Source organism: Lepisma saccharinum, chromosome 9 (genome assembly GCF_977018435.1).
Source record: "Lepisma saccharinum chromosome 9, izLepSacc3.1, whole genome shotgun sequence".
NCBI lineage: Eukaryota > Metazoa > Arthropoda > Insecta > Zygentoma > Lepismatidae > Lepisma > Lepisma saccharinum.
In genome coordinates this window covers 57,458,402-57,470,978 of record NC_139237.1, presented here as the reverse complement: position 1 = coordinate 57,470,978, position 12,577 = coordinate 57,458,402, and the positions used below count along the sequence as shown (strand labels likewise).

General features: G+C 39.4%; 1 protein-coding gene across 1 annotated transcript in view; it reads left to right on the top strand.

The window, feature by feature from the left end:
- LOC145992437 (DNA oxidative demethylase ALKBH2-like) overlaps positions 1-11,124 on the top strand; it is a 257,798-nt gene extending 246,674 nt beyond the window's left edge. Inside the window, exons 5-6 of the mRNA XM_083128822.1 lie at positions 9,193-9,356; positions 10,798-11,124. Coding sequence (XP_082984948.1) covers positions 9,193-9,356; positions 10,798-10,964 — 331 coding nt within the window. The 3' untranslated portion in view covers positions 10,965-11,124. The remainder of the gene's footprint in view (positions 1-9,192; positions 9,357-10,797) is intronic.
- Positions 11,125-12,577: the final 1,453 nt, after the last annotated feature.

Genomic DNA, 12,577 nt, shown 5'->3' with positions numbered 1-12,577 from the left:
ATACGTTTTTCATGTTACATTTAATTTGCATGAGGAATATAATATCTGCTTAAAAACTGCTATACGAAGACGTATTTTTTATTTTTTTAAAAAGAGAGGGAGTGAGTCATCATTCATTTATTTCAGTGATCAGAGCCCCCCCAATAATTTTGACAAGTCGGCGCCCCTGCATGGCACATATACACAGCCTTGGCTATTTCGAAGTTGTTTCCTTTTAATCATAGGGTTCCGGGTTCGATACTCGGTAAAGGCACATAATGACTCGGATCCCACTTCCAGTTGGGATTAGCCTTTCAGTGCATAAAGTGTACTTAAAAGCTCAACAGAAAATATACCCTGGGCTATTAATATTGAAAATAAACATCGATAGAGCCCTATTCAGCCACAATAATGTGTGTTAATTATTGCACGAACATGATAAATTCAAATTTAAGCAATGTTTTTTGAGGGATGAACACTATTATTGGGGAAAATATGCCATGTTGGCCCCCCTGGACAAAAATACCTTCCTTGCCCCTCCCTGGAAAGAATCCTGCGGACGTCCATGTTCACTATCAGTTCTCGTAACAACGTCAGCCATGATGTCTGGACTATGACACGTGTCGATAAGATTCCTCTTATTAGTGTAGAAGCAAAAGTATCACAACACAGCCAGAGTATAATATGCCTTTCTTTCATGCTTAAAATGGCGTCCATATTTTCTATACTCACTTAGGCCAAGCAGGGCATAATCCACTCACTGCTAGTTCTTTCTCGCGATCAGAGATGGCGTTGCCTATCGGATATCACCATAACCTCCCTTTCGGCTGCAGAGTGGAATATGCCCTTTATCATCAGCACCCTCAATTAATAAAGAACATCAAGACGAACAACTTTTCTTAGTAACGTGTTGCTTAAGTTGAACCTTAGAAGCTCTCGAAGAACGTCATTTCTATCACGTGCAGGAACAAGCATAAGCTAAGGTCTCAAGTTCGCCACTGGCATTTATTTTTCACTTACATGGCACATCATATATAATCGCGTCCGTAGGGTGAATCGAATTTGCTACTTTATAAATTTTGAAAGTAATCACCTCTTATAACGAGCTTGGTCCCACTGAGTGGTGATAAGGAAGAAGGGATGAACGAATTTGCCCCTGCCCGGACGTGAATAAGTCACACCATAATATACCTTAACTTTGTATTTAAGAAATCATTGAAAACATTATTTTTTAAACCTGAAAATGTGCCAATTGTACATTTTTTGCTAACATGTTCTAGTAATGTGTATTATTTACTGCAAATTATTCGTGTCCTGCATGACTTAAAAGTCCTACATTTTGGGACATCGTGTCCTACTTTTCTCTCATAGTGATCTGGTAACCCTGCTTCTTACTCACTTATTTACTTATTACTCACTTGCAATATTACCCATGGCGCAATGATTAGTGTCATTGTTTATATTGTAATTATACTGAACAAACATTTCAGGATTGGAATATTTGTTGCGTACAACAGGAATTAGTGAACGGTCGATGCAATGTTATGATCGTTGCCATGCAACAAACGTTCTAGAAGCAACAGTAGTGCATTGTTGAAGAAAAATACTAATGTCTGTACATTGCAAATAAATAATGCTGGTAAAGCGACATGGTTGAGTGCAATAATAACAGTAGGCAAGGTACCGTACCACGGTACCACTACCACTACTTTGTATTATGGAAAACTCGTGGAAATGATTTTAATTTTAGTCTGGGTCTGTGTGTATCAGATGGGACAATTTGCTATGATTTGACAGAGACAATTCGCTCGTCACTTGCTTGCTCTATTTAAGTTCTTAGTAGCTATTACTATAGTCATTTCCAGAGGTTTTCCTCTATTAGTATTTCTTAACATTTTTCATTTCCTATTTCCTACTTTTTCTTCATTTCATGGATTGTTAGTAGCAATGGACATTTCCACTTTGACATGAAAAACGTTTAAAATCCATTCATCTTACAGATAATGACACAAACATGAGATATGCAAAATATCTCGGCGATATTTCTTTCGGTTCTCGAGAAACACGCCTTCAAACACCGCTGAAATTCACCTACTACGTCAAGGATTTGAAAACGTCCTCTCCACAGACATGAGGTCCTCTGACGTCATCACTTAGAAATGCGTGCAGGCGGAGCTTCTGCTCGTCCCGTCAACTTAGCATGAGCCGCGGAAGCGACAGAAAATTCACTTGTTACTATGTAAAACAAGTATCTTACAACTTCCAGTGCAAAAATCTGTGCTCCATTTCTTGGAGATGAATTATGCCCTAGCAGTATAGTAGTATTTACTATAATTCAGCCACTCGGTAGAGGGTTTTTCCATTAGGGTGACAAAGCAAACTTTGTAACAGTCAATGGCTGAACACGTGAACAGCCTTGTTCATTGCGAATACATAGGTTCGTTCTGACTGGCAAGAACTTAATGTTATAGGAATGCCTTTTCTGGAATTACAATTATTTTCGTCATAATATTTTTTTCACAAATTTTAAGATAATACTTTTAGAACACACTGGTTTACACGCCAATTTCTGCAATATAAGAGGTGATACGGTATAAAAAGGTACGGTTAGTTTTTAAATTTCCTGCAGTAAATGACAGTTTTCTTCAGTTAGTATATATATTGCAAATTTTTGTATTTAGCCTACTTTTACGTCACTTTTCCGTTCACTTTGTTTAACCGCAACGATGAGAACGCATGGTTAATTTATTATGTATCATCTCTAACATCACATTTCTTCCCATTTTTGGCTAATCGCTACAATGAAGATGAATAACTACAAGCAGTACTCGAAGTCGGGGTGCAGGAGTATAACCCCACACAAACACACACTACCACCAACTGCACAATCTAAGTAACACCCAACCTTCCATGATAAGAGACGAACTTTTTCTTTTGTCTCATCTCATTTCGAAAACATTCACTTGTCCCATCTCCTTTTATGTGACGAGACGGAACATGCCTCGTCTCGTGAGCAACACTAACATTAACAATAGAAGCATCCTCCTAGCTGTCCCCAAAGTCTCGAGCAAACATCTTCCCATGTAACAATTTCCAGTTCAATGAAATGTCACTCACAAGGAAACAGTCATGCCCAGGTCCAGAGTCAAACCTGGAACATGCGACTTCCTCAGATAAATCATGAATTTTGTGTATAATAATTACAACTCCAGTTCATTCCTGGTAATTATGAATCTGCAGTTTGGTTAGCATATATAAGCAGGATAATATTCAGTTTTCGAGGGCTGTACCGTCGAAACGATGAGTCAATAATAATAATAATAATAATAATAATTAAAATATTAAGAAAGTTTTTTTTTGTATTTATAATGATAAGCCTTTGCATACGTTGTTAATTCTATATATTTCTAGACTTGAGACGAGAACGAGAATTGTCCTCCCAAACCGAGACGGATGTTTATAAATTGAGACGAGACTGTCAATGAGACATTTACAAATAAACACGAGACAGACATTTACAACTCTCGACGAGAACGAGACCAAGGCTGCCATGTCTCGTCTCGATAGGATCCGCCTCCCCGATGGCGCAGTGGTAGCGTCGTCGCCTTGTAATCAAGGGGTCCCGGTGGAGGCACAAGTGGTTCGGATCCCACTTTAAACTGTAGGTCCAGTCCCGATTAGCCTTACTGTGCATAAAGTGGACTTAAAACACCAAATCAATCCAATCGAATCGATAGGATCCTTAGTGGTGAAGTTGTGAACCAACCAATTAATGCGTTCGGGGTAACGAGATGAGGCGGCTTTTTTCGCAGTACAAAATTCAAAATAATTATATCGTACCATTTCAGTATGGGATATTGTTATACACATGGGCGTATATATAGTTCACGGGAGGGAGGGATGGATCAACTTTTGGTATAATTAGGGTTGCTTTATTTCGTAAGTGAAAATCCACGACACTGCTGATCGGAAGCTTGCTGGGAAGCACGGGGGGAGGGGATGTTGGACCCGACAAAGTTGTGTGTTTGTAGTCACGAAGTCCCGCTACTTACTATTGATACTTTTCTGTTCATCTTGTGTCACTATGTTTTTAAGAACCAAATTTCTTTAATATGATTTGAGGGGGAAAAATAACTGATTTGACAGTCTCAATGCAGTTTCTTATCGCAGAAATTCCGAAACTATCAGGAAATTGCAGATATTGGTCTGCAGTCCCATCTGGTGTGTGGATTTACGAAATTTCCTTCCCATCCGTATCCCGTCCTATACGTCTCTAATTTAAGAGAATGAAATAAGTCCGAAGGATTTTTTTATGAACAAGCGGATAGTACAAGGAAACTTGTAATTTTAGTGAACCAAAAAATGAGGGGGGTTGGACCAGTTGAATCCCCCTTAAATACGCCCATGGTTATACACATTATTTCCTTGTAATAATTATACATAAACTAAGTATAGATATGTACTGTGCAACTAATGTAATCTTCTCAGTTTATTTTCTCTTATCTGCACAAAAATATTTGATCATAATTTGCGCAACAGAAATGAAACGCAAACTGAAATTGCTTTATGGAAAATAAAGTTAAATAGGCTTTATAAATAAAGTGAAGAATGTGAAAATTCCTATTTTGCACTACATAGGTTACGGTAAATATCGATAAATATAAGTTTAAAAAATATTTTTGAGTGTCTGGTCAGCAACCAATTTTATAAGCAATATTTTTCGCATGGCCTGAGAACACACGCGCAGCTGAACCCTTTCATTTATCTTGCACGTGCGCAGCACGGATATTTCATAGAAGAATGATCATTAAAAAGCATAGCTTTCCTTTCTCCTTTCGCTCCTTCTTCCATTATTTAAATCGGTACAGATTTGTAAAACTGCTGCACGTGTTCGCTCACCGTGGGCTACCCATCCGGAACTGGACGCTCGAAGCAGACGACAAACGAGCTCTCCCTAAGGAGTGACGTAATGACATGGCGGCGGCGTGTTTTCAGCGCAACGCTAGCCTCGCAACTTTGGAAGTCTCGTTTCTGCCTTAAACTGGACGCAGAGAAACGCGAGAACTTGCAGGGGTCATTTTTCCAGGGTGTAGTTTTTAAAATTGTTGTAAAAAAAAATGAGTGGAAATGTCCATTGTGATTATTATCACACTTTATACTGTGAAGAGCGCTGGAAATTACAATAGATTGGATGTAACAGCATAACAGTTGGGCTGAAAAGTTCGTAGGCTAACATAGTAAAAAATATTTTTTTGACAAAATTCGATTTTATAATTCAATATAGTTGCCTTTGAGGGCGATACAACGATTATAGCGGTCATACAATTTTTCGATGCCATTTTTATAGTACGATTTCTCTTTAGCCTCAAAATAGGCCTCAGTTTCGGAGATTACCTCTTCATCAGTGCTAAATTTCTTTCCAGCAAGCATTCTTTTAAGGTCTGCAAACAGGAAAAAGTCACTGGGGGCCAGATCTGGAGAATATGGTGGATGAGGAAGCAATTCGTAGTCTAATTCATATAATTTTGCCATCGTTTTCATTGATTTGTGACACGGTGCATTGTCTTGATGAAACAGCACTTTTTTCTTCTTCAAATGGGGCCGTTTTTTCGTGATTTCATCCTTTAAACGCTCCAACAACGCTATGTAATAATCTCAGCTATCTCGATCAACTTCACTTTACGATCATTTAAAATTATTTTGTGGACTTTTTTGATGTTTTCGTCGGTAACAGCCTCTTTGGGGCGTCCACTGCGTGCATCGTCTTCGATGCTCATTTCGCCTCGTTTAAATTTAGCAAACCACTTCTCAACGGTTGATTCCTGGTGCAGAGTCCGAATAATGTTTATCAAGCCAAGCCTTGGCTTCAACAGTATTTTTTTTCGCCAAAAAGCAATGCTTTATTAACACACGAAATTCTTTTTTTATCCATTTTTTCACAATAACAAAAGCTGCTTCACTCACAATGCTATATCTCACGAACTAATTATCCGGCAGCTGTGAAATTTATACACGTATCTTTTGAAGGTTAGTACTAAGTAAAAATCACATGGATTTAATTCTAGTAACGCCATCTACGAGGGGCGATCAGGTTGCTCTGACCCTAACATAGAAAGAGCGGCAATAGGGTTTCAATTTTTTTATTATTTTCAACATACTCCGCTGCAACTCCAATGCACTTTTCCCATCGGTGCTCCAACGCCTGGATACCTTGCAAAAAAAAATCTTCCGACTGGTCCTCCAACCATGAGTCCACAGCCCTTATCACCTCAGAATCATCAGGAAATTTTTGCCCACGAATGTCGTTCTTCAAATGTTTGAACAAATAGAAATGACTGGGGGCCAAATCTGGGGAATAGGGTGAGTGGGGCAACAATTTGAACGATGCATCTGCGATAGCGGCCCTCGCAATGCGTGAGGTGTGGACAGGTGCGTTGTCCTGGTAAAGGAGCACACCACGGGTCAACATCCCACGCCTCTTTTTCTTGATGGAATCACGTAATTTTTTTATTAGGTCACTGTAGTATGTGCCAGTGATGGTTTGGCCTCTTTGTAGATAGTCCACGAGAAGGACACCCTTGCAGTCCCAGAAAATTGAGGCCATCACCTTCTTAGCTGACGTTTGCACCTTGACCTTCTTCGTTGGTGGAGAATGTGGGTATTTCCACTCCATGCTTTGTGATTTTGTTTCTGGGTCGAAGTGATGGACCCATGTTTCATCCATAGTTACCAATCGGGCAAGGAGATCGTCTATATCAGCACGAAACTTGTCAAGAAGTTCTTGACTGATGAGCACTCGGGTGCGCTTCTGATCTGGGGTGAGGTTTCGAGGGACCCATCTTGCAGCAATTTTTTTCATTTGCAATTCCTGGGTAATTATGTTTTGCAGAGTGTCATATGACAGGCCACACATCTCAGCAACATGACGGATAGTGACTCGACGATCCTTCAGCACGATATCGTGGACTTCGTTAATGTTTTCGGTCGTCATGACAGTTTTTGGTGCTCCACCTGCATGTTCATCCTCACACGACTCTCTCTCACAATGAAACTCACGACACCATCTCTTCACCATACTGTATGAAGGAGCAGTGTCCCCTAGGGTATCCACCAAGTCCTCATGAATTTTGGATACCGTCCACTTCTTCTTCACAAAATATTTGATCACCGCTCTCACCTCAGTTTTCTCCATTCTGGCACATTGACACAACTTCACTCAGTTATACCCCTGTAAAAAGAAAACTGTAAGCTCCTCAGACTTGCAATTTAGAATGAAAGCATACAAAGGATCACTAAACAATAACAAAATAAAAAATCAAGCATAACGTCATTCCTTCTATGTTAGGGTCGGAGCAACCTGATCGCCCCTCGTATGAGTCAGCCTACGAACTTTTCAGCCCAACTGTTATTTGAACGAGTTTTAAAATGTAGTCGAAATTCAGGTACTTTTATTAAGTATTATCGGCTTTGCTTTTGATCTTGCCAGTCAGGAGCACGCCAAGGAAGACATATCGAGAAGATTTTTGACACGAACATAATTTTCAAAAAGGGTATATAAGTCTTAAGTATTATTCAACACAGCTAATTTCTAACATATGTGTGTGTATGAGAATCTCGAATGCTGCACACTATTTCTCCCTGTAGGTTGTCAATGGTCCCGGGACCCATAAATTCTAAAGGGTTCTATTGGGACCGGAACCTTTCTTTCTCGCACAATTTAAATTCGGTCCAAGTTGCGTATTGTTTCACTTCAGTACCGATTTGGACTTGATTTGAATTGATTCAGAAAAAATGTTCCTGGACCGCATTGAAATACTATGAAGATAAGAAGATTCTTTGCGGTCTAGAACCAGTGGCGTGCCCAGGATTTTCAAAAGGGAGGGGTTATGTATACTTTTTCTTGGTAGTTAGCCCTCATTTTGTCATATTTTCCTAACTTTGACGTTCTTTTTTTAGGAATACTGGGCCAAAGGGGGGGGGTTTATAACCCCCACCAACCCCCCCTTGGGCACGCCACTGTCTAGAACCCATTTAGGCTTGCAGATTTTCTCTCTCGGACCGGATTTGAATTAATTTAAAATTCCTGGATCTTTAGCTACGCTGATTTCAGTATTCCGCCATTCGAAGTTTACCAACTGTTCAGGATCCCGAAAATGGATAAAGGATTTCTCGAAAAACAAAATGAAAAGAAATAACGCTACTATAGCTCTTTTCAGTTCTTACGGCGGCCGGTCCTAGTTCTGCCAAGGGAAGTGGGGAGCGGAGATTGCGCAACAGACCAACCAGACAACAGCAGTGGCGCCGAGAGACACGATGCGGCCGGAAAAAGCACTACGTGAAACTCGTTCTATTGCTGGATTGGTCGCTTCCCTGCTCCCCACTTCCCCTGCCAGCTTCTAGAGCGCCCGCCGTAAGAACTGAAAAGAGCTATAAATACTATATAATCACCCGAGAAAATGGAATGCAAAGAAATAACATCGCAAATGTTATGTAAAAAGTGATGAACTGGAATGCAAACAATTAACGTTGCCAATGCTATATAAACTCGCGAGGACATGTACAGTGGGATCCATGAGTATTACCGTGCAAAATGTCTATCGCCATGTTCGTGAACTTTATTTGACAAAATAAGAGCAATAAGAAAACTCCAAGCTGCTGACAATTTCTGCACCAGCATACATGGCTTAAAAACACATGGGATGTAAGGGAAAAATTAATGAAAATAGTCCTGGACTATTTGCCGAGCAATACTAGTGGATCCCTCTGTACAATGCAAATAAATGATACTGGTAAAGCGACGCGGTTGAGTGCAGTAATAAATAACAGAATAACTGTAGGTTAGGTACCGTACCACCACCACTACTTTGTATTATGGAAAACGAGTTTCAGGAATATGTCGACGAATCTGAGGACAACCTCTGTAACACCAACAGCACTGGTCCATTAATAAAAAATTAAAAAAGGAAGTATAACTGAAAGTAAATGGTGATGATATTTTGCCTTCCATTATCTTCACATGCGACTGTACGTATCCACTGCCGTTTCCGGACATATACAATAATATAATAATACGTCACAAAATAACTGTAGGGTGAATATTAAGTAACAGGAGCTTGGTTACTCGAAGCAAGTTACTTTAAGAAAGTAAATGTTTTTGTATACGTCTACTGGTACTCATCAGTACATATAATTCGGGAGTGTTATCTTTTACAGGTATCGAGATGGGAAGGACCGCATTGGAGAACACAGGGACGATGAGAAAGACCTCGACCACGACGCCCCCATCGCCTCAGTGTCGCTGGGGGAGGAGCGACAGTTTGTCCTCCGACACCGAGATGCCAGGAAGAGGACTGGGTCGCGGAGGGACATTTCACCAGGTAGATGCCATTTTTTTTTTTTTTTTTTTTTTTTTGTAAGCAGTAATCAGATCTGGGCATGGCCCACGTAGCCCAAGGAATGTAAAATTTTTAATAGTTATAATTTAATTGTTACTATTTATTATTAATAATCAATTTGAAATTATAACCAATATTTTTTTCGAAGATAATTTGATGTAAGTATTTGGTTGATATATGATTGCGTTTGCTGCCCGGTAGGACCCTGATTGTCTCCCTGGAATGGATTGTGTCACCATAGAGCTGAGTTCACCGCGATCTTCTAAAGGTGTAAAGAAAATGAAGGCACTTACTAAAACTATAACGTTATATTAATAATAAATATGTACACATAACACGTAATTACACTGTCCTGTACTCCTGCCTCAGTAAACTGTTTATTTGAAATTGGAAGCCGGTTTTACAATAACACGTCACTAGTTCTTCACTGAATGATATCAGCACTGTAATGTTCCTGTGAAACTGAACTACATATCACTGCACTTCACTGATATGCTGAATAAAACGTTGCCACGTTAGGCTTACGTTTTGTGATGAGAAGGTGAGAAGTTCATTATTTTCAGTTACAACTTTTAGGTTATATTGTGTCAAATGGTTAGTTGTGTAATGTTTAATCTATTTTTTGTTCATTTCCTGCCCTTTTCAACCCTTCACTCAGTGGAAACCCGTTTTGTAAACAGTAGCCCAAAGCTGTAGCATATCGAACACAACACCCCCTTCGAAATCTGGACCTGGTTGTAAGCGTAGAGTGACTGAATAAAGGTAATGAACATGCAATGTGTCCTAAACCCCATTCCATTTGCCATTTGATTCGACCTTTCTTTACTTCTAGGTTATCGTCAGAATGAAATATTTGTTGTATGCCAGATACGTATGCGAAAATTGTTTCTTTGCAAAAATTATTGTGACGGTCCTTAATTTAAAAATTATAATATGATTATTAACTTTTAAAACGTGTTACAATTGAGCAACACTAAATATTCCGCCCCTTTCAGTGAGTTGAAATGTTGTAATGGTGATAATTGCTCACCCACCTCTCCATTCAATACAAATTAATACACAGCTGGTATCTGTGCGGAGTGCCCCAGGTAAGAGTTGAGCCTAGTCACCGCACCACACAGATGCAGTGAATCATATATGAATTTTGTGTCCTTCCTAACAACCCCTGGGCATGATTTAATTTGTCTTCAGTTTTATTTATTCAGTCAATTTGCAGACTTTCATAAGTACTATTAAAATGTTATATTTACTTAAAGCAACAGTATTAGGATAAATATAGAAAACACTTGCTTGGTTGGACATAAAGTAATTTGCACATCCTTTCTCAGTGCTTTAAGGTTTAGAGTAATAAACATTCATGACTTGTACATAGTTATTTTTCTATCACACTTTCTAATGTAAGACATGCTGCGATTATTTTCAGTGAAAATGGTTCTGGAACATGGAAGTCTTTTGATGATGAATCCACCGACGAATAAAGTGTGGTACCATTCTCTTCCAACAAAGAAGAACTGCAACAGAGTGAGAGTGAACTTAACTTTCCGGAAAATCATTTGTCCCTCTCCAAGCCTTGGTAAGAAAGTGAAATAACACTTCGTATTAGTGTGAATCCTGGTTAGTGAAGTTTTCCAAAGTGTGGTGAGACCTAATTATTTTTCAAAAATCCCTTTCGAAGATTCAATAATTTGGCTCAAATGTGTTATTTTTTGTGTATGTCCAAGTTTACCAAACATATAAAGATTTAATAATATTCTTGAAATTATTTTCTAACAGGTCCATGAAGTTGAAATGGCTCCACGTGAAAACGTGTCGACACGTTGTGGACACCAATTATCTGTAAGGTCCCCGGCCAAGATGTTATGGGCGACCTTAATCTGTAAGCGCCGGATAGTTTAACTTACTCACACTGTGGGGGCAGATATTCAGATTTACCCATTGTGCTAGCTTTATGCATGCCGGAGATATGTTAATCTTGTACACTCAGGGTTTGGGTATACACAATGAAAGTTAGTGCCAACTTAACAAGTTTATTACACTGGGGTAGACATATATATCCACTCAGAACGAAAATATATCCACGTGGAACGAAATCACTATATCCGTCTGAATAACTGCAATGCACTACGTTGTCTCTGAAGTTCCAGGTTCGAAGCTCCTCTGCTTGAATTTTGGAAAGGGAGGGCAGTGACCATTCAGTTTTGGATCTTATTTTTTTTAGGGCATCAATTAAATGTTGCATTAACATTTCTCTTCTGGAATACAACAGTGTTGGCATATGGGGACAATAGGGCATTAGTTTGTGACTCAAGGACCATTTAATCTGCCTTACTATTAGCAAAAGAATAATACCAAAGATCAATGTGAATTTAATGTAAGTTTGAAATATTTAAAGCTTATTTAACTTTAATCCTTTAATTAATTAATTAGTTAATTAAGCTAAGCTAACTGCAGTAATTAATGAACTGCTTAATCATCTTTAATGAGAAAATTAATAAACGGTGAACGCCATCTTTCGTATAATCTACCTGGTAGGCCGAGGGATATTGCTATCACTCGTTTCCATTCTACCAGAGTAGCCCAAAAGACGAAGCCACTTCTACAACAGCTGTTGTGAGGTGTACAATCTACTACTAGTAGGCCGAAGAATATGGATACCCTTCGTTTTCGTTCTACTAGTAGGCCGTCTCTCAACAGTAAAACAATTCACGAATCTAACCCGTAACCTGATACAATGCATATTTGTTCTACCTGTAGGCCGTACAAGGAGTACCTTTCCGTTCTACAGGTAGGCCACACTGTAGGAGGTTGAGCTCAATACAATGTGTATAACCTACCTGGTAGGCCGAGGGATATTGCTATCTCTCGTTTCCATTCTGCTAGAGTAGGCCACAATGTAGGAAGCTTTTTATTCCTGAGCACCCGTGTGCTTGCAAATGCTGAGCTATTTTGCGAGAGCAGAGCTCGACCATAAGTTGCCGAAGAGCCAACACAGACTGAGTGTGGGGCCATGGCGCTGCTTATATGCAAATCTGAGCGCAGCCCCAGCACCTCTAGTGGATACTCGTGAACTACGAGAGCACTGCTTATTATTGAGTGCCATCTATACGGGATAACAATGAACTATTTACACAGTCGCTCCGTAGCGAGATACGGTAAAACTTCGTTGTCTACCAAGCATTGCAGTGAAATCGTATGCAGAAGCA